This window comes from Lampetra fluviatilis, chromosome 63 (assembly GCF_964198595.1).
Source record: "Lampetra fluviatilis chromosome 63, kcLamFluv1.1, whole genome shotgun sequence".
In the NCBI taxonomy this organism is placed as follows: Eukaryota; Metazoa; Chordata; class Hyperoartia; order Petromyzontiformes; family Petromyzontidae; genus Lampetra; species Lampetra fluviatilis.
In genome coordinates this window covers 5,798,726-5,821,124 of record NC_136337.1, presented here as the reverse complement: position 1 = coordinate 5,821,124, position 22,399 = coordinate 5,798,726, and the positions used below count along the sequence as shown (strand labels likewise).

Below are 22,399 nucleotides of genomic sequence, written 5' to 3'. Positions count from 1 at the left end.
GTATTATTGTATCCTGTGTCAATTTAATGGCAGTGATTCTTGCACAAAACTACGTCATAAAAACCTCACTTCATGTCACTGTAGCACTGTATTTAACTCACCTTCAATTAGTTCAAAATCACTGCTCTGATACTTTATTTTCTTCTGCTTTCGCTCGCTGGGGTTGTAATCAATTTGAATTCGATACAATATCTGGAAAATCACGGAGAAATGTAGATATTTGATCATGATTTAGAAGCAAAAATTAGACCTACCTTTTGTTTCAAGTGCTGAAGAAATAAATAAAGACACCAAAAACACTAGGCTCTGCCGACTCTGCATATACGGTGCGTGAATGGGCAAATGGGTGACTGTGATTTGTACAAGTTTTTTTTAAACAAAATGTTAAGCGGCCACATCTGAGATGTCAACAGGGTTTTTTTTTATTGCACAAGAGCTTGTGGTGCAGTCTGTTACCCTAGATTATAATGACTCACACACTCCTTTAGCCAGCCCACCCTGTCCCGCTTCTCCCGTGAATTATAACCAAGGGACAGGTCGGCTACATAGACAACAATAAAACATAATAAAGGTCGGAGACGATGAGTGGATACTCAGCGTTGTGTTCTGTCCACCGGGGAAGTGGGTGACACCACAACTTTGGAGCACCAGAGGTTTTTGAAACGGCAAAGCGTTATTTCAAAGTGTTTTTCCGAGGGGCATTTTAGTATCTGCAACAATGACACACCCTTATCACCCTCCACATCACACAACATCTCAGCTCAGTCCCTTATCACGGAATCCACCCCAAATGTAAATGATAACAGCAGCTTATATCGAATAACATTGAACATACATATTATTTAACAAGAAACATGCTTATATTTTACATAAAACATGTAATGCCTCCTAAATTTCCTAGTTCCTGATAGTACTTCTAAAACGAAACAATGCGTACAATGATACGCGCGATTCATCAAAGGTAAGCTCACACTGGCTACACTCCACAGTCCAAACGCTTGCCCACACATAATAGCTCAAGGGCAAGGCTGACATCACGTGAATTGTGAAAACGTGGGAGGATATGAGGAAGTGTATTGCTAACCATGGCGAGAAAAGTCAAACCCTCCTCCCCACCACATCCGTGTGGATTCCTGGTGGATTGGACGAATATAAACGTGTGATCACAAAGTTTTCGGACTTACTTTGCGGATCGCCACCATCGGCCCTGTCTTCGTCCACACAGAGGAAGCACTCTAGACGCCCTTGACCGGTGGAGGTGAGTAGATGTGTTTGCTCAGGGTCAGTGGTGAGTACTCGGGGTGGTGGTAGTGAGGGTGATGAAGGTTGTGGTGAGTACTCACTGCAACGTACTGAATTTCGATTTAAAGCTTTCGTGACTGCAGGGATTCATCTTCTTGGTTCTTTCGGTAGTCACGTAGAAGGGAAATAATAAAAATAATAAAGATAAAACATAATAAAATACAATTCTCACGACGTTTCGTTTTATTCTATTATTTCCATTCTACGTGACTTTACCGAAAGAACCAAGAAGATAAAAACACATTGTTCTTTATAATGTATTATTTATTGTAGTGATTATGTTAAAACGTTTACCAAAATAAAGCATGATAATCGACACAGTGTTTAACGCCCGTACACCGCGTGACGATTTCATTTGTTTTTCCGCATCGGGTGGTGAAGGGGTCTTAACGGTCAGATCACTGTGTACGTGGCCTCACGCTATACAAAATCTTATAAATTGGTGACATTCCGTAGGTGACACGCCATGGACAACATCCCCAAAACGACAATCTCGTTGGAGTATGAGCTCTTCTCTGCTCAAGATCTGGGAGCCTCCGTGCTGAAGCTGGAGGCCGTGACCCTGCACAAAGTTGGGGCAGAGTCGCCCACTTTCCATGGGGTGATGAAGGCGTCGGAAGAACCCGAGCGGTGGGCGAGGTGAGGACGGCTCGGTCCGTGCACGTTCCACGTCGCTCGCTTCACGCAAAGGAGATGCTCTCAGGCCCACGCTTCCACGTGGGGCGGCAGGGCAATGGTGGTGGCTGTGCAGTGGTGACGCTGGTGCATCACAGCAAGTAGGGGCCTGGGTTCGGTTCCCAACTCGGACCACCTTTCTACATGTTTGAGTTTGTATGTTATCCCCCATATTCTGCATGGGTCTATCTGGTTGCCTCCCATAGCTAAAGAAAAGCCCACAGTGTAAACGGTACTGGCCAAAACCACATCCCAATGCTATAAGATTACCCGCAATTTACCAATTTTAGACCTCACACACAGCAGCAACATTGTGCCCCTCCTGAGAAAACCTGGCAGAACTCTCCTGAGAAAGTCTTGAGACTTGGTGAGGCTTTCCTGGGTAGTAACAATAATAAGTGAGATGAGGGTTCTGTATTGGGTGAGATGAGGGTTCAAGAGCAGATGAAACAGGTGATCGAGTCATCAGCTTCACAAGCAAGACATCTAGAGGGTACGGGCCCTTCAGTAGGAGGAATGGCCAGTGGGGAATTATAACGGTACGAGAAGACGGATAAGGGAGTGATAGGGGGGGAGATGCGAGTAAGGAAATAGATCAGGATCACAGAAGAGTGGCAGGGTTTGTGCAGAACACACCGGATAAAATATCACCGGCAAGTTTGTGTTTTAATGCCAGAACGTGGATTGTCGATGGATATCTTTGAAGTTGTTTTCCATGTGGGCCCCCTCCCACCTCCCCTCGGCCACTACCCGGCGTCGCAGAGTGTTCACGGAGCGTGACGAGGGCGCGGCGCGCGGACTGGCGGAACGGCTGGACGCGTCCCTCCGCCCGTTCACGAGTTGCCCGCGGGACGACGGCGACGACGACCAGCAGAGACGACGCAAGCTCCTGGCCGTCGCCCGGTGCCTCCAGGAGCGGCCGAAGTGGACGCTGGCTCACGTGGCCGCCTACTGCGGCCTTCACCAGGCCCTGTCTCACGCTGAGGTCTGCAGGTGGGTGCGGCGGGGAGGCTGAAGCGAGGCCACATCCCATCACATACGAGTTTAATCCATGACCAAAAGATGAATGTTGCATTTGGCTGGGTCACGTAGCCCACATGCCCAGCCACCACATGCCCAAGCAGCTCCTGTTTGACCCATAAAGGGGGCTCAATGGGCATGGCACAGGCTGGAGAAATAATAGAATGATACGGTACAGGAGGATGTGGAGCGGAGTGGACTTGCCGATGACGATTACCAGCGATGTCAAGATCGGCCTCTGTGGAGGAGGCTGGTCAAGGACACTGCTGGGGAGTTGGAGGCAGTTGCACGCGTTCAATTGCCACTCCTAGCCAAAAAAAGTACCAGGTCCTGGGGAGGCAAAAGTGACCAGGCATTGTCATAGCCACTTCACCAGTTGCTCGCTAACAGCACTTGCTGCAAGTCTGTTAAAAGCTTTATGAGGGAACTTTGTTTTGAGTCTAGCGTGAGTTGGCACAGTCATCTCAACCATAACACCCGGGTCTGTCCCGTGACCTCACCCACGAAGTGTGTGACATGTTTATGCCTGTGTAGCGGTCAGCACGCTACACTACGAACCCAGCGACTCGAGTTCCGTTCCTGCTCACGGCCGTCAACACCAGTGGCTAATATCAGAACCGGTCCTGGGACTCTCCTAGGCCGACTCAAGCCTCAAATGAGTACCTGGTGCGGTGTGTAAACATCACCACTGGCGAGTCCTGGCCACGCACCCCCTCGTGTGCCTCGCGGGCCTTCAAAAGTGCTACTCCTGAACAGCATTTGCCTCAAGAAGTCTGTTAAGGCTATACAGGGGATTTTTCGATGTAAAGCTTTCGTGACTGCAGGGATTCATCTTCTTGGTTCTTTCGGTAAAGTCACGTAGAAGGGAAGTAATAAAATAATAAAAATAAAACATAATAAAATAATTCTCACGACGTGTCGGCCACACCTGAGGACGGCTGCTTGCGTTGTGGCCGAAACGTCGTGATAATTATTTTATTATGTTTTATTTTTATTATTACTTCCCTTCTACGTGACTTTACCGAAAGAGCCATCGACGAGCCGGAGAACGACAACGGCCGCACCCCGCTGATGATGGCTGTGGAGGCGAAGCAGGTGGCGTGCGCGCGTGGGCTGCTGGGTCTGGGCGCGCGCCCGGAAGTGGCGGACAAGCAGGGGAACGTGGCGGCGCACTACATGGCCTCGCAGGTCGACGACGACGTCGCCATGGTAACGCAGCATCTCCTTAACGACGCCTGACAACCAGGGTGTTGTTACTGCGCTTGTTTGCTTGGGCTGGAAAGCGAGTCTCAAAACTCTTTTCAGGAGGGTGCTGCCACGTGTTTTTGCGGTGGGGGGGGGGGGGGTGATGTTGCTGTGCAATTTTTGAACCTATCGTTCTACCACTTTTTAACTATTCTGACGCTGCTTAGAGATCATCCCCAATGATGAAAAATCACCGACAAATTACTCGATTGGGATTGCAAAGACAAACTTCCCCTGTAAAGCCTTCAAAGACTTTTGGGGCAATTGCTGTTAGCATGTAGGACCTATGAAAGCAAGGTCAGCCCAAAACAACACCAGGGCCTTCACCACCGTGCACAGATTCTGAAAGCGCAAAGCAACACACCCCACACACCAAAGACTGTTGGGGCAAGTGCTGTTAGCGAGTACCTATGAAGGCCGGCACGGGACAAGAAGGGGTGGGTGTCCAGCACCACGCCCGGCCGCCTGTTTCCCCAGTAGTGATGTTCACATATACACTGCACCAGGTACTCATTTGAGGCTGAGTCGACCTCGGGGAGGCCCAGGACCGGTTAAGATAATCGTCACTGGTGTTGGTAGACGTGAGCAGGAATCAAACTCGGGTCTCTGCCAGGTTTGTCGCGCACACACACTCACACTTTGGGCCCGTCCATAAATGACGTCACGCACCTAGGGGGGGGGGGGGGTCAGACATTTGTGACGATGTGTGACGAGGGGGGGGGGTTTGAGAAATGTAACGTCACATCAAAATTCACAACTTTAAATAAATCTAGATAACACGTTCTACTTAATTAAATCGACTTTTTAATAAATTTTTCTCTTACAACATCAGAGTGCAGAGCCACATTAAATACGCACTACGATGACAATAGTTTAAAGCGATTTGATGCATGTTCTATATTTTTTGGGGGGAGGGAGGCAGAGCTTTGTGACGTCATATTTGAGGGGGGGGGGGGTCTGACTTTTTGTGACGCCGTGTGACGACGGGGGGGGGGGGGTCAAAAATCGTCCAAAATCGCGTGACGTCATTTATGGACGGCCCTTTTGTGCCTCGCCCCTTCGGCGGCGTCAGCTGATCTACGACCTGGCGGAGGGCGGCGTTGAAAGGCTGGGTGCACGCAATGGCGCCGGCAGCACGCCGCTGCACGTGGCCGCGCGTGCCGGGGCGCTCTCCGCCATGATCGCGCTGCTGGCCAATGGCGCCGACTTCGACGCGAGAGACGGAGCCCACGGAGACACGCCCCTGCACGTGGCCATCAAGGTGAGACACCCACCTCCTCCTAGGCCCCTCCCCCCCGCCAGTTGCGTCACGAGCGGGGGGTGGGGCGCACCTTGCCCCGCCCCCCGGCGAGTACTACCAAAACTGTGGCTTCTGTGTGTTTAATTCTAGATTTGAAGCTTTCGTGACTGCAAGGATTCATATTCTTAGGTTTTTTCGGTAAAGTCACGTAGGTAAAATTTGTAAATTAATAAAAGAAAAAGAAAAATGAAATAAAAATCACGACGTTTCGGAGGCAACACAAGCTTCCGTCTTCAGGTGGAACCGTCACAGCACGATAGCTGTATCAAGTGAGAGAGATTCCAAGAAAACAGTCCTTGTATCTGTGTGTTTGTGTGTGAGCGCGGTGGTCTGTGTGTGTGCAGTGGGTGTCCATCTAGGACCCCGTTCAAACCCAAAGGCCGCTCTGTCTCTCTCCTCCCGTCATGAATTCTAACGAAGAGGACAGGTCGGCTAAATAGTCTATATATATAAAAAAGGGAAATTTGTGAATGTGTGTCTGTTCGAAATGTTTAGCATACTTCCCAACATGCAACAAACTTGAAATTTTGCATGTGGGTAGTTTCCAGACTGTACACAATGCAAAGGGTATAAAAATATATTTTTTTTTGGGGGGGGGGGGGGGGGCGCAATAATGGATATATTTTGCACGGCAAGTGAGGGTGACGTCACATCTGTGATGTCACCCGCATGCGGCAGCGTCATGCAGTGTGCCTGCTGACGTCACGCATCCCATCCCTACAACCCTCCACGTAGGCCGTGTATTAATCCAAGACAAGAATCCAAGTCTCTGGCAAAGCCGGGTAGTAAAGCTAGTCAACAATGAAAATAATAAAGTTCAGAGACGATGAGTAGGTGCTACTCGTTGTGTTTTGTCCTCTGGATAAGTGGGCGACTCCACAACAGCTGTGCACCAGAGGTTTGTGGAATGGCTAAATTTTATTTCAAATTGTTCTTCCGAAGGGCATTTGTGTATCTGCAATAGCGACCAAACACACCCTCCACATCACAACACCACGGCTCAATTCCTCAGTACGGGATCCACCAAAATCTCAATTGGAGGAGTACCCCGTACTCTACAGTGTACGTGGGGCTCGGGGTCGTTTCCCTGGTCACAATTGCATTCCCTTGTGTAAAAAAATAAAACGAACCTGGCTACTCGTAGCTGTTAACAGTGCACAATAATACGTGTGATTAATAACAGGCGAGCTGACACCACTTAAAATTGCAGCTGGGGTTGGCATCGTCCCCCCGCCTCCTGATGCCGAGGGGAAATGGGTGAGGTTCAGGACTGTGGCTCATGCAGTTGCAACGGCTGCATTGGGTATGCATTGCAGACTTCCCTAAAGACCCTGGCTGAAGGATGAGGTGTTCCGGTTGGTTGAGAGAAAACGACAGTCAACCCATGGCATTCATCACTTCATGTGGCCTTAAAGTGCACATCGCCCGACACAAGCGCCGTAGTGACGTCATCGCCACTTATTGGTGAATGGCAGTTATTGTTGTTCTAGATTTGAAGCTTTCGTGACTGCAATGATTCATATTCTCAGGTTTTTTCGGTAAAGTCACGTAGGTAAAACATTAAAAGTAATGAAAGTAAAATAACCTGCATTGGTATAAACATGGGCATTTTCGTTCCTTTGTTCTATCATGTGTATCAGACCTCCCCTCCCCCCTTTCTGCCCATTGTGTTGGCGTGCGCAGCAGCCGCGTCCAAGCCGTCGCCAAATGTTTTGTTGGCTCCCTCCCCCCTCCCACCCCCTCCCTCCCGATGCGTTCCATTCATTGGCTACCACATTCTGATGAACTCCCCCCCCCCTCTCCTCCCCCCCTTCAACTTGCTTATAAGGGATTACATTTTGAATCATTGCTTCACTTGATGCAGCTAATCTGGCTGTGACGGTCCCACCTGATGACGGAGACTTGTGTTGCCTCCGAAACGTCGTGAATTTTATTTTTATTTTTGTTTTGTTTTATTTTACTTTCATTACTTTTAATGTTTTACCTACGTGACTTTACCGAAAAAACCTGAGAATAGTTATTGTTGTTGTGTGTAATAATTTGCGTGTAACAGTCTGTTTAAAGCTATAGAGATATTTTGTGCGATGATGCTCCATGTCTTTGCAGAGGATCGTGCAAAGCATGCGTGACAGCTGCAGCTCAAGCGGCGTCGGTGAGGGTGAGCATGTACAGGTGAGATCCACGTCTGCGTGTCTCTGGCATACGGCTCCAGCGGACGCCTCTCATGCAAGAGCCGCCAGGTGAGTGCAGGCGAAGTCCGCGTGCTCTCGTCTGTGAGACGGCACTAGTGGATGCCTCTCGCGCGTGAAAAGCCAGGTGCGTGCAGGTGAGTACCTGGGCGGTGTGTGAACATTGCCACCCGGGAGACAAATGCAGCCGGGCGTAGTGTTGGCCACCCACCCCTTCGTGTGCCGTGCCGGCCTTCATAGGCACTCGCTAACAGCGCTTGCCCTGACAGTTGTTGCTGTGCGGGGTGTGTTGCTCTGCGCTTTCAGAATCTGTGCACCGTGGTGAAGGCCCTGGTGTTGTTTCGGGCTGACCTGACGGTGGAGAATAAAGATGGACATTCGGTGTGGGACCTTGCCGCAGACGTGCACGCCGGGGGTGAGAGGCCGGGACACGGCTCGCTTCACCGCACGCGCACCGCATAAACAACTACAACAGCCGCCATACACCACTAATTCGCAGTGATGTCACCATGGTGCTTGTGCCAAGCTAGGTGCACTTTGAGGCCGTGTAAAGTGTCGAAGGTTCGCTAGCACAGGTGGTCACGGGATAGACCCCGGTGCCATCGGTTGACTGACAGATGACTGGCAGATTCACCAGCTGTGCCACTTGCTGTGCCAACTTGCTGAATTTTATCCGCCCGGCGCTCTGCTCGTTTTTGTGAGCGTCGCTCCTCTGCCGTTCGCTGTTGTTGGAGACGAAATAGCCTCAACACGAGTTAAATTGTATGTTTTGTATGAACTAATGGAGAGAAAGTATAAACTCCACCCAGAGAAAAGGCGCCCGATTTGGGAATCGAACCCATGCACATTAATGCTGTGAGGCGAACAAATACTTTATTAGGTCGCACTTATGACACACAAAGTGCTTGCCACAAATGAACCACAATCTTGCAGACCTTGTCAAGGAGCATAAACCATCACGCGAATTCTGGTAATCCCTCGCAGCAGCGGTTTTGTCTAGTCATCAAAAGAAAGATGGCCACTGCATCACGCGCTTTAAGATATATTAGGAAGCCACTGGATCTATGCACTTTTAAATCTAGATGGAAAATGATTTCTTTAGAAGTGATTTTTGTGTTTAGTTTGTTGCCCTTTGTCGGCACCTCTGATTATCGCGGTTGCCTACGTACAGTGCGAAATAAGTTCAACATCCATAATTACAATACCCTCCCCCTCTCCACCTCAAATCACTGCACCTGAATGAATTACATGATGACGTCGCCCTGCTGCTGCTCTATTTAAGACCGGGAGCTAGAGGGGAGCATCACCATTCTGGCAAATTGCCCGATGAAGCTGGATGTAATTACCAGAGAAACGTCGTACTACTCAAATTTTAAATGATGTTGATTCACTCATCAACACACCGGTGGGCTAAAGTTGTGAACTATTTGTCCTTTGTAAACGTGACACATTTTTTACTGTTTGGCCGTGTCGGGTGGTGGAGGGTTACGACACATTTATGAATAACGCGATCTAACCCAAAAACCTTTATTATGAGGCAGGAGTGTTGTCACCACTGGACGGCCGCCTTGTGACGATGTTTGTTGTCGTTGTGCAGGCGTGAAGGACCAGGTGTTGTCTCTGCTGCGACACGGGGAGGCCTACGCACGAGCATCAGCTCCAACTCCAGTCTCAGGTGTGAGTCGCCGCCTGATTTATTCATGAAGGTGATATGAATTTCAACATGTGTAAGATGTTGTGTCATGCACCCTCCGCTCCACCCGGCACGGCCAGAGCCATGATCTTCGGAACTAACAACTGCATAATGTATCCTGATTTGAAGCGCTCGTGACTGCAGGAATCCATTCTCTTAGGTTCTTCCGGTAAAGTCACGTAGTTAGACATAAATCACGACGTTTCGATCGCATTATTTCTAACTGCGTGACTTTACCGAAAGAACCAAAGAGTATGCGTAATGTATATATGTTGAACTTCTTTCGCGCCGTACAAAGCCGACCGTGTTAATTGGAGGTACTGGGGGGGGGGGGGGGAACGACAAACTAAACACCAAAAGCAGTTCTAAAGAAATTCGTTTTCAAGCTAGAAGATTTAAAAGTGCATAGCTCTAGTAGCTTCCTAATGTCGGAAGAGCGTTCCAGACAGCGACAGAACTTAAGCCACTTCTTTACAAGGAGTCATGTTTGCACAGACCACAATAACTGCAGTCGTAATGCAAACAAAAAACATAACTCTGATAATGTATGCACTGTCCTTGAATTTGATTGGTCCACACCCGAGACAGCTTTCCTTAGAGCCTAGTCTCACATGGTGTTGGACCAGATGACGCCATGTGAGACTAGGCTCTAAGGAAAGCTGTCTCGGGTGTGGACCAATCAATTCGTGCATATCTTCATTGCCACCAAAAACGAATCAACAGTCAATTAACATTACAGAGTTTCTGTCAGGCGATTGACATTCAAGTAAGTTATACATTATTACATACCTATCAACCCCTTATCAGTGCCTATCTTATTGCAGACCAATTCAGACCTTATTGGTCACCCCGTGCCCTTATAAATGTCAACGTTCATCCTATAAAGTCCCATCACAAGGGAGAAACACAAATATATATTTGTTGCCCATATTGTAACGGCTGTATGCCGTATGGACCTGAAAACTCAATTTCACTGTACAAGAACACGGGGTAAACAGTATTGGTTTGACATGTACAGTGAAGGAAAAAAGTATTTGATCCCCTGCTGATTTTGTACGTTTGCCCACTGACAAAGAAATTAACAGTCTATAATTTTAATGGTAGGTTTATTTGTTCAGTGAGAGACAGAATAACAACAACAAAATCCACAAAAACGCATGTCAAAAATGTTATAAATTGATTTGCATTTTAATGAGGGAAATAAGTATTTGACCCCTCTGCAAAACATGAGAAGTGAGTTCCATGCACATTTCCACCATCGATGCTGAGTGAATCCAGACCGTGTTTGACGCTCGAACTACGGACGGTGGCATCAGACAGCTCGCATTGATGATGATGCTACTACTGCACACAGCAGACAGAGAGAACCCACAGCACAGACCACATTACTGTTTATTTCTGTTACTCTGGACCAGGACTCAATGACCCCAGTGCTGCTGCAGATGAAGATGGCAAAAAAAGGTATTTTGTTGGGATCTTGTCCTTTTAAAATCTGCTCTGTTTACTGAAATAGTTTGTGACACTGCTTTTATTGATTGCAATCGCCTCCTCTGAGCCCAGCCGATCAAGGGCCAAGAATAGATTGGCACATCCTCACGCAATCGCAAGTCTCCCCCTCCTGTCCTCGTTACAAAATTCCTACCGGCTTTGGACACGGCTTGGGATGACAGCCCTCATCATCCAGCAGTGGATTTAGATAAAGGGCCGCGCTCAATCGTGATGTCGTATCATTGTGAAGCAGTAGCCTCACACGGAGCTGTGGCGACCACTGTGGTTGTATCGACTCGGATTGTTAAATGACAAACGGTTATGTATGTGTTGAACCTCTTGCACTGTACGAAGCCAACCACGTTAATCAGAGGTGTGGGGGAAAGACAAACTAAATACAAAAAGCAGTTCTAAAATAAATTTGTGTTCTATCGAGATTTAAAAGTGCAAAGCTCGAGTTGCTTCCTAATATCGTAATGAAGAGCGTTCCAGATGGCCGCAGAAGCGCATGCGAAAGTGCATGATGCGGTGATCCATCTTTGTTCAATGGCTAGCCAAAAGCCGCTCCTGCGAGGATAACCGGAAAACTGGGAACCATTCAGCCAACTGCACGTCACCTCGTTTGTGCATTGAGTTTTTGAGCCAGGCCAGAATTGGGCAAAGACGGGACAACCACTAGTCATGATGATGTATATATAGTTTAACACTTATGCTTTTGCGACCAATATCATCCATTCCACCTGAAGACGGAAGCTTGTGTTGCCTCCGAAACGTCGGGATTTTTATTTTACTTTGATAAATTTTAATGTTTTACCTACGTGACTTTACCGACAAAACCTAAGAATATGAATCCTTGCAGTCACGAAAGCTTCAAATCTAGAATCATCCATAACAGGTTATGGGTTAGATCGCGTAAATATATAAATGTGTCATTAAACCCGCCACCACACGATACAGCCATATTTGTGATCTGGCTGTCGCCTGATGAAGCTAGTTGTAATTACTGGTGAAACGTCACTCAGATTGTAAATGTTGTGGCTTGGATCTCCAACACACCGGTGTGCTGTATTAGTTTATTGATGTTAAATGGATCACTACAGCGTGTAGCGCCAAGTGCCGTTGAAACAGGCGCAGAGGCTAACACACCATGCAGTACCACTCAGTGGGCCACTAGGGGCATGGTACTGGGTGCTAGCCAGAGAAAGCCTGATGAGTCCTACCGACAGAGTAGGGGATTGCAGCCTCCACCAGCGCCGCATGGAATCACCACAGAGTGGGCCACCGGGAGAGTGTGGTGGGGGGCGGCTGGTGGTAGTGGCCATGTGTGGACGAGTCACTCCGACACGTGATGGGCCTGGGTGAGTAATGTGGGCCAAAGGTGAACGAGGGGGCACACGGGGAGTAGCTGAGAACGTCTAGAGAGTTCCCGAAAGAGGCGTGGTTAAGGGCGGAGCCAGAGAGGGAACAGGTGTGGTGTAGCCTGGAACCGTCGGGAATATTCTGGACGAACGGCGCGGCCGAAGGTGGAGCCAGGCCGAGCCGAGAGAGATAAAAGGGAAGCCCCGATCACAGATCCGGGCTGTCTGCAAGTGAAGTGGAACCTAAGTGCTATGTCTTCGACATCGTGGGTCAGGCAGCACGTTGGCTTCTCTGGCCCGATTATAGTTATCCTGTATGCAAGAGAAATAGGTGTATTGTGGTCCTATGCATAACAAGAGTGAGAATAGGTATGTAGTGTGATGGACGGAGGCATACACTGGAGTTGGAGGCAACACGTGTATTTAACAACTCCCCAACAAGGTAACTCACTAAACGTACACTGGTTCTACTGCCAAGTGATGCCAGAAGGCTCTTGGCTCTCCGTCACGTGTCCCTTGAGCCCCCTTCGCCCCCCTTGCTACCCTGTCTCGGTCACGTGCCTTCTGGAGTTCACACGGAGTAGCACGCCCCTCACTTGCTCTCCTCCAACCACCACCAGAACCATGCTCCCTATGGCCAGCTTCCATGTCAACCTATGGTCTGGTGGCAGAGAGGACTCCCGAAGTGCGTTTCCACTCCTGCGACAGTAGCAGGTGCCATAGTGACACCCATGACGTCACGACAGGTGTATTTAGTGCAGCGTCTAACGGCGTTGCGTAAAGTGTAGAATAAACGTTGTTGCCTCCTAAATAGTGTCTCTGAATGACTCGCTACACTAGTAACAAATTGGCATGTTTTGTTTACGTGACAAACCTTGCGAATTGGATGTGTTGGGTGTTGGCGGGTTTAACGACATTTATATGTTTATGCGATCTAACCCCACAAAATACTTGTATTATGGATATATAAACAATAAACTATAATTAATTGTACATCAATGCAGGGGATGCGCTGCAGACAATTGAAAATTAAATACAAGCCACAGTAGTTCGATTGTGGCCATGCAAGCCAAATTATGGAGTGCCAGTGGCGAGATGTTAACTACCTCGCCTGGTATGAAGGAGGTCGTGGGTTCGATGCCGACCCTGATGCCTGCATATTTGGAGGTTGCATGTTCACCATGTTCCAAATTTAGAAACATGCATTGAGATTATTTGGCTGCTGTAAATTCCCACGTGATAAGCAACTTTGTTGGGCTATCATTTGTGGCCAGGTCGCTTCTGAAAAACAGCTATATAGCTCAGTGGGTTTTACCTGGTAAAATAAAAGTTACCCCGACCCTCGTGGTGACTCGGTGATTATCTCTGTGCACTCGTTGCAGCGTCACGGGTGGCAGTGGTGAAGGTGGTGGCGCGGCACCTGTGCTCGGTGGGGGAGGCCGCGTGCTCTGCATGGACGGCGGTGGCATTCGGGGCCTGGTGCTCGCTCGCATCCTTGATTTCCTCTGGCGAAAGAACAATCAGCGGAGCTTGGCTGAGCTCTTTGACTGGGTGGCTGGCACCAGCACGGGCGGCATCCTGGCAATCGGCATAGGCCTTGGTAAGTCCTCGTCTTCCCTTATCATCATCATCATCACCACCATCATCAAACTCTAGCAGAGCAGTGTGTTACACCGTGTTATTAGAGAACGGCCCACGGAACCTAATATCAGAGCTACCTCTGAGATCCCCTTCTTAAAAGGATTCTCTGGTTTACAAGGAAAACTTGCCCTTGGAAAGTGCTTTTTGTTTTTTTATAACGTTGCTTGGTTTGTTTCAGGATTTCAACCACCGAAAATAATAGAGACGTACTTCCAATTGAAGGACAAAGTGTTCCGAGGAGCCAAGCCACATTCCACCATAAAGCTGAAAGAGGCCATGAAATTTATATTTAAGAACGTTAATCTTGGATCCATCACACACCCAAGGTATCAGCATCTCAACTAACCTCACGCATTACGCGTCATCATAAACACCTAATTCGAGATCCCTACGTGACTTTACCGAAAAAACCTAAGAGTATGAATCCTTGCAGTCACGAAAGCTTCAAATCTAGACCTAATTCGAGACTCAAATATCGCACCACCTCCTGGCTTTTACATTGCTCCTCGAAGACACTGGTGGTGTAACCATCAACCGCATCATAAATGGAAAATTTAATGACACAAACCACAGTAGTGCGATTGTGGCCATTCAGCCCAAACTATCGACCATGGTAATAGAGCCACTGTAGTCTGTGCTCCCTCAACGCAAGAATAGCAAAACTATATGAATTCTCTCTCTTTCCTGCAGGTTTCTCGTCAATCACAAAACAATCAACCAGCTCGCATCACCCCGAAAGTTATCCAACCACGCAATAAAGTATTGACTCTGGTAGTCTTGCAGCCTCATGCCAGAGCAGCTTACAGCCTCAAGACTCCTGGGCTCTGATGCAGTGAGCAGCTTGCAGCCCCCTGAGCCAGACTCAGGAGCAGCATGCAGCCTCAGACTCCCAGCCTCCGTACTCTGCGGTACTGCAGACGACGAACGCCCATAGCTCACAAGTTGCAGAAATGTGTAGGCATGGGAGGTTCATCAACAGCAAACGCTCCCTCCTTGAAAGCGGATGGCAAATGCAGGACACGATCACCAACCCAGACACCATGATGGCTGAGATTGGCCGAAATACTCTACTTCCTGAAACACCAGAACCTATTTATGAACATTTACTATTTCAAACGCACTGCTTGAAACACTGAATCTGTCGATACAATGCCTGTATCACCCAGCCTGAAACACTGAACCTGTTAATATAATTCCTATATCAAACAATCTACTTCAAATCTCAGCTCCAGGACTCTCTCTCTGCTTGAATGATTCTGAAAACACCTGTGAATAATATTTATCCCGGGCTATCTCCCTGCCTGAAAACTGAAAAACTAATATATGATCACGACCATGTACCCAACCTGTACGTTTAAAATGAACATCCTCAGGAATCACTTTACCAAGGCACACCTGTTGAAAGGGATGGGGGGGGGGGAGTGCCTCGCAAAGGCCGCTACACGGCACTAAAGCATTGGTTACCCCAGCGTGTAGTGTTCTTCTGAGACACTTGCACGAATGCCAAATACACACACACAGTACTTCAAACACTCATACACCGCGTTACAATTACATTTGTTTTGGGCTGCGTAGGGTGGTGGAGGGCTCTTAACGACACACATTTGGTCAGATCGTGTGACCTAACTTACTCCGTGTCGAGTTGCTGCATTCAATCCATCCCAGACACTGCTGAGTGAACCTGGGCGGGCGCTGCAGTGGTGAGATGTTAACTACCTCGTCTGGTATACAAAATGTCGTGGTTCGATCCCGAGACCGATGCCTGTATATTTGGAGTTTGCATGTTCTCCCTGTGGTCATGTGGATTTTTCTCCGAGTCCTCCGGGTTTTCCTTCAGATAAAAAAACATACGTTTCGAGTATTTGGCTGCAATACATTTCCACTTAATAAGCCACTTCGTTGAGCTGTCATTTGTAGTGAGGTCGCTTCTGAAAAAGAGCTACACAGCTCAGTGGGCCTTGCCTGGTCACATAAAATAGTTAAATAGAGTTTCGTGTAGTTTAGAAACCTGCACAGCCAAAAGCTATGAGGTGTCTAAGCGAGAGATGGCCATACTTAGCATTTCTATAGATGATAGCTCAAGTCCCATGAGTGTCTCACAGTCGCACATGGCTCTCCGCGTGACAGGGTGATGGTGACGTCCACCAAGGTGGATATTTTGCCGGTGGACCTGATGTTGTTCACGAACTACAAACATCCTGATGCAGAGATGTGCGGAGACTCCCCCGGTCTTCCAGGTGACGGAACACCACGCAGCTCTGCATTCAGATTCACAATTCTTAACATCTGTATATTAATCAGTTACATAACATGTAATCATCGCTAAGAATCCTGTATTATTAATATTGGGTCGGCTTATGCCTGGCTCTGGCTCAAGTAAGCCAGCTCAAACCCACCGCTCTCAATTCAGGTCGACTCAAGCCGTGCTCAGGATTTCCATGAGCAGAGCCTGAGCCGAGCCACAGGTGAAGCCGCCCACTCACTTGCTGGCTCGTCTTTGGAAGTGTAGCGCTGTAAATGGGCTGCACTTACCTGCAGTAGCAGACAGGGCCCACCAGGGGCAGTGCCGCATACCGGCATGGGGGTCGCTACGTTCCCCAGCCCAAAAGCAGGAGGGGGCTACGGGGTGTTCTGGCTTTTACCTATGATTCCAGACTTATGGGCTACTCTGTATTAGAAGCAGTGGTTTAACACGACCACACTCCGAACTGGTTTCAACATTTTAGTGTCTCATCAGCACAATTGGGCCAGTAGAGCGAGCAGTGTGAGGAGTTGCTGGAACCCTCGCCGGAGGGGCACCCTAGAACTCGCGCTGTTGTGATGGTCTTTCTCGTTGTACATGCAGATCCCATCTACCGTCGCATGTCGGACCTTCTCGCGTGGCAGGCGGCCACGTGGACCTGCTCGGCACCATTCTTATTCTCGCCAATCTACGACCTGGTGGACGGGGGCCTCCTGGCCAACAACCCCACCATGACCATGCTGGCAGAGGTCTACCACCACAGCAGAGGCTTGAAGTCCAAGGCAAGGCCTAAAACTAAACTGTTTTATTTTACTAGGTTAAAGCCCACTCAGCTGTAAGCTCTTTTTCAGAAGCAACTTGGCCACATATTATAGCTCAAAGAAGTGGCTTATCGCGAGCAAGTGTATCGCAGCCAAATACTCTAAAAGCACGTTGATTTAAAATGTGGAGTGAAAAACCGGAGCACCCAGATAAATATCCACGTGATCACGGGGAGAACGCATAAACTCCAAATATACAGGTATCAGAGTCGGGACCGAACGCACGTCCTCGCCACCGTGGTGCCACTTCTGCCAGAGCTATTGACGTGCCAGACTCCTCGTTAACGTACCAAAGCATTAGGCTGCCCAAGGGGGGGGGGATACAGGATCGGAGCCTAGTGGTGACACTCGCGTCAAGCAGCCAGAAGGGGCATGGGTTGCTTGATTTCTGACTCCGGAGCCTTCCTGTGTATGGAGTTTGTATTTTCTCCCCCCCCTGTTCACCGTTTCCCTCCCATAGCGATACAATAACGGACAAATTGTAACTGGTATTGGCTAAAACTATATTCAAATGCTGAAAAGTTATCTGTACATTACTGAAATGGGAATTACACACAGCAGTAGCAACATCGCCCCCTACTGGCAATCCCACCCACTTATGATAGTACATTTTTATCACACTTGTTCACCCAGAAAAGCCTCACCGTCTCAAGGCCTTTTTAAGGAAGGTCCTGCCACGTTTTTCCAGTAGGGGGCGATGTTCCTCGACACCGACATGTTTGAGGGTCTTGCAAACTAAACTAAACTATTTTTTATTTTACCAGGTAAGGCCCACTGAGCTTCATAGCGCTTTTTCAGAAGCGACTTAGCTATCACAAATTATAGCTGAACGAAGTGGCTTATCACGTGGAAATTTATAGCAGCCAAAATGTGGACGACCCGGAGAAAAATCTATGCGACCACGGTGAGAACATGCAAACTCCAAATATATAGGTGTCAGGGTCGGGATTGAACCCACGACCTCCTGTATACCAGGCAAGGTAGTTAACATTTCGGCATTGTGGTGCCCACGACGCTGTGTTCACGACCGCTGGTTTTCCCCGTGACGTTCCAGGAACCAGGTCTGGACAAACCCTCGCTGAAGGTGGTGCTGTCGCTCGGCACTGGGAAAAAGCCCACGGTGGAGGTCGGGCCCCCATTCCCGACCTGCTTGGGGGAATTGTTCTTTCCAAGTATGCTTGTCAAAGTGTTCAACTGTGTCATGTCTGTCGTAAGTATAACCCCCGAGCAGCTCACACAATATACTCCGCTGCCGACGGGCGCATTGCAATGTGTGGCAAGGTGCACTTTAATCCTTTCCCGTTCTGAGACGTCTGCAATTTGCAGGGCGGGTGTCCCGTTCACCGCTGAATCTCGGAAAGTGCAAGCGGTTCAGCGTTTATTTGATTTAGAGAGGCGTAGCGCCGCTGTTTTCCCAATACATTGTACTCACCGCAGAGAACTGTTTCGACACGACTGCACTCCATGATAGCTGGAATTTTACTTCTGATTCCGTTCAGAATCGATTTGATTCTGTTCAGAAATGATTCCTTTCCGATGACGTAAATGTACATAATTGTAATTGAATCGTAAGAAAGAAGTTTTTTTTCCCCGTTTCGATGACTAACATCATCTAACGTCAATGGAACGGGATATACGTATGTTGAACTTCTTTCGCACCATACGTAGCCAATTGCGCTAATCGGAGGTGCGGAGGAGAGACAACAAAAATAATATTAACAACGGTATTGGTACTGGCCGCCATCACTCCTCAAGGGCAGGGCGATCATCGCCAAGGAAGGCACCGCTGTGTTGAGCAGACACAGTCTGCAGTAGTTTCATGTTAGGGGTGGTGCTGCTGTTTGTTGTGATCGTAGTTGATTAATTGCGGTGCAATTCTTGAGTTGGGAAAATTGAATAATTATGCCAGCACACAATGGCATACTCGTTCTGCATTGAGAATGACAGCACGGATTTACAAGATTCACTGTGAAGGCAGGCGGAAAGTATATTACGTGCTAGTACACACACCGCAGTAGAAACCAGGGCTGCCTGTCTGATTCAAACCACTACCCTCTGCAACGAGCAGCCAATGCGTCACATTGCGTGAAGCCACGGAAATCCAGAAAAGGCCTGCACATGCAGATATGCCGAGACATAGCCTGATCATAACCAGCCTGAAAACATATTTGAAAAACGTCTTTGACAGTCTATATTAGTATCTACTGCCTATAGTAGTATCTCCTGACCCTATAGTAGTCACTATTATAATAGTATCTACTGACTAGAGTAGTAACTACAGACTCTAAAGTAGTATCTAGCACTACAGTAGTACCTACTGACTCTATATTAGTATCCACTGACTCTACAGTAGTATTTACTGACTCTATAGTAGCATTTACAAACATAGGAATCAAGTTAAGTAAAACCGTTGAAAAAGTGTGAGTTTCTTCATTCTAGATTTGAAGCTTTCGTGACTGCAAGGAATCATATTCTTAGGTTTTTTCGGTAAAGTCACGTAGGTAAAACATAAAAATTAATGAAAATAAAATAAAATAAAACAAAAATCACGACGTTTCGGAGGCAAACGTCGTGATTTTTGTTTTATTTTATTTTATTTTCATTAATTTTGATGTTTTACATACGTGACTTTACCGAAAAAACCTAAGAATATGTGAGTTTCTTAGTCTACATTGGACCAAGGGAAAAAACAAATAGCGATTTTTCGTCCGGGAGCTTAGTGTGTTGTATCTGTGTACTTGTTGAAACACACACCCAACAGTTTGTCAGTAAAAGCGTTACAAGGATAGGCGTGCACAGACAGACAAAAAATTACATTGATAGGTAAGACTATTTATTGTAGTCATTGTTATAGAACTTTTACCATTTACCCCCTGATGTTCACTCGTACCAGGAACATAACCCCATTTTTCCTTTTGGAACAAGGTTTCTGCATTCGCGAATTCTGAATTTGCGAGCGTTTTCAAGAACGTTGCACTCGCGGATAAAGAGCGTTCACTGCACATGGCTAATTATTGTAGTGGTATTTTGTGAGGCTTTCCTGGGTACACATGCGAAATAATAATATTTATAATAATTACCCACTGTGGCTCTCAAGAGCAAAGCAATGATGTGTTTGTTGAGGCTATACGGGGCGTCTTTGTCTTTGGGTATAGATGACCATCACTGAGGCACATCAGCTGAAGGCCGCTAAGGGATGGTGCCACAGCATCAACGTGCCTTTCTTCAGGTGAGATTCTTGTTGATCTAATGGGGACAATAACACGGAATACAAACCACGCACACGCATGGCAGCGGAGTAGTTGTGACAACGCTCGCGCCTCGCATTGAGAAGGGGCCTGGGTTCGATTTCAGACTTTGGGTGCCTTTCTGTGTAGATTTTGTGTTTTTTCTCCATTTGTTCTGCACGAGTATCCTCGGTGTTTTCCACTTTCCTCCCCACAGCTAAAAAAACCCAACACAAATACATGTAAATAATTCAATTGGGGTTATACACAGCAGCAATGTAGCCCCCTTGACTGACAACTTGTCTGGACCCTCCTGAAAAAAATCGTGAGACTTGGGCATTGCCGAGTCAACAAGCGCACTGAACACATTCCTGCAGAGGGAGCTGGTAGGAACGTTGGGTTGCTCGGTCAATGGCCAGGGTCAACGGCGGCGTGGTGTATTCTGCAAATATGCCCGACTGTGAGGGCGGGCACAAGCCGGCGTGAGTAGGTTAAACGTTGAGTTTTTAAGGGCACCACGGGGTGACCAGCCCCTCCCCACCCAGCCCCCACCCAGCCCCTCCCCACCCAGCCCCTCCCCACCCAGCCCCACCCTCTCCACCCAGCCCCTCCCCACCTTCCCCTCCCAACCCAGCCCTCCCTCCCCACCCAGCCCCTCCCTGCACGACGGACACAATAATCCCCTGTGGGCTGGTGTAATCAGGAGGTATAATACATGTTTGCATTCAGAAAAACAACCGTCGCCACTGCAGTTTCAGATTAGAGTGCGTCTGGCGTTTTCTGTAACTGCTGCCTCTTGTGAAATGTATTCAAGGCGGTGGTTCTCAAAGTGTGGTCCGTGGAACCAGCAGTGGTCCGCGACGGTCCTCTAGGTGGTCCGCGCGGCTGTGATGCAAACGCAGGTCGATCAGGAAATATTGACAATGTTTACACCATTTGTTTCAGACATTAATATTTAGTAATATTTAATAAAATAATTAAGTTCGGTAAACTACCCCTATTAAAGCATTCTAATCCTAAGATCTGAATGCCCCTCCCCCTAAAAAAACCCTTATAGCTGCGTTTTCTTTGTTTTTGTATGTTCCGGTAATATGAATCATTTTGTATTACTGGTATTTAGATAGAGAAGTGAAATGCGGTTTGTCACCAGCGTTGGGTGGCTGGGTGGTGGTCCACGGAAACGTTTGCATCGGCCGAGTGGCCCTCAGGCCAAGACAAGTTTGAGAATCACCGCTTGAAGGTGAACAGCGCCGCTAAACTTGTTTGTGTTCCGTTGCAGGAAGAACCCCGAGTTCGAAGACCTTGTCAAGATTGATGAGACGGACAACACAAAGTTGCTCCAACTCATAAAGGAAGTGGATGACTATATACTCAGTGATTTGGATAACATGTCACACATCGCGAAGCTATTGTCACCCTCCGACGTGACGACTGGCTTTGCTGCATAATCAAGCGGCAGCTACCAGTAAGGCTAAGCACGTTCACTAACCTTGCGCCATCCGCCACTGTTAAACGTCATGGCGGGAATCCTGATTACGTTTGATAGTCGCCTCCCAGCGCTAATAATAAACTACGTTCAGCCATGAATACACGATAGCTCAATTATGTTTTAAGTCACAAGATCAATTTCATGATTTATATTGGGAGGCAGGTTTGGTGTCGGCAGCGCAGTGGTGATGCTCGTGCCTCACAGGAAGAAGGGCCTGGGTTCGATTCCCAATTCAGGCATCTTTCTGCGTGGATTTTGTGTGTTCCCTCTCTCTCTTCTGCATGGGTTTTCCCCACTGGGTTCTTTCGTTTCCTCCCATGGTTAAAAACCCCCACAATGTAACTGTAACTGGTATTGACCATAAACATTCCGCGGGTGGGAGGGGTGGGGCTGGGTGGGGAGGGGCTGGTCACCCCGTGGTGCCCTTATAAAACTCAACGTTTAACCTACTCACGCCGGCTTGTGCCCGCCCTCACAGTCGGGCATATTTGCGGAATACACCACGCCGCCGTTGACCCTGGCCATTGACCGAGCAACCCAACGTTCCTACCAGCTCCCTCCGTAGGAATGTGTTTATATAGTTATAATCTTAACAAATAGCATTATCGTTTGCTTTGCCATGGCCGTTCCGACGCACGGAGGCCAATGTGGTTATGCTGAAGTTTAGCCAGCAGCCGTGATCATGGATTTAGAATTAAATGCCGAAATG

At 48.0% G+C, this 22,399-nt stretch overlaps 1 protein-coding gene across 1 annotated transcript; it reads left to right on the top strand.

Moving 5' to 3' along the window:
• Nucleotides 1-1,079: 1,079 nt before the first annotated feature.
• On the top strand, nucleotides 1,080-22,050 carry LOC144951616 (intracellular phospholipase A2-like). The gene is made up of 16 exons (XM_078881899.1): nucleotides 1,080-1,258; nucleotides 1,759-1,941; nucleotides 2,740-2,970; nucleotides 4,026-4,206; nucleotides 5,315-5,503; nucleotides 7,649-7,714; nucleotides 8,038-8,146; nucleotides 9,329-9,406; nucleotides 10,840-10,885; nucleotides 13,653-13,870; nucleotides 14,090-14,237; nucleotides 16,039-16,148; nucleotides 16,757-16,935; nucleotides 18,029-18,184; nucleotides 20,130-20,203; nucleotides 21,481-22,050. Exons 2-16 carry the CDS (start codon nucleotides 1,769-1,771, stop codon nucleotides 21,647-21,649), a joined length of 2,127 nt encoding a protein of 708 aa, XP_078738025.1. The 5' UTR covers nucleotides 1,080-1,258; nucleotides 1,759-1,768; the 3' UTR covers nucleotides 21,650-22,050.
• The last annotated feature ends 349 nt before the right edge of the window (nucleotides 22,051-22,399 follow it).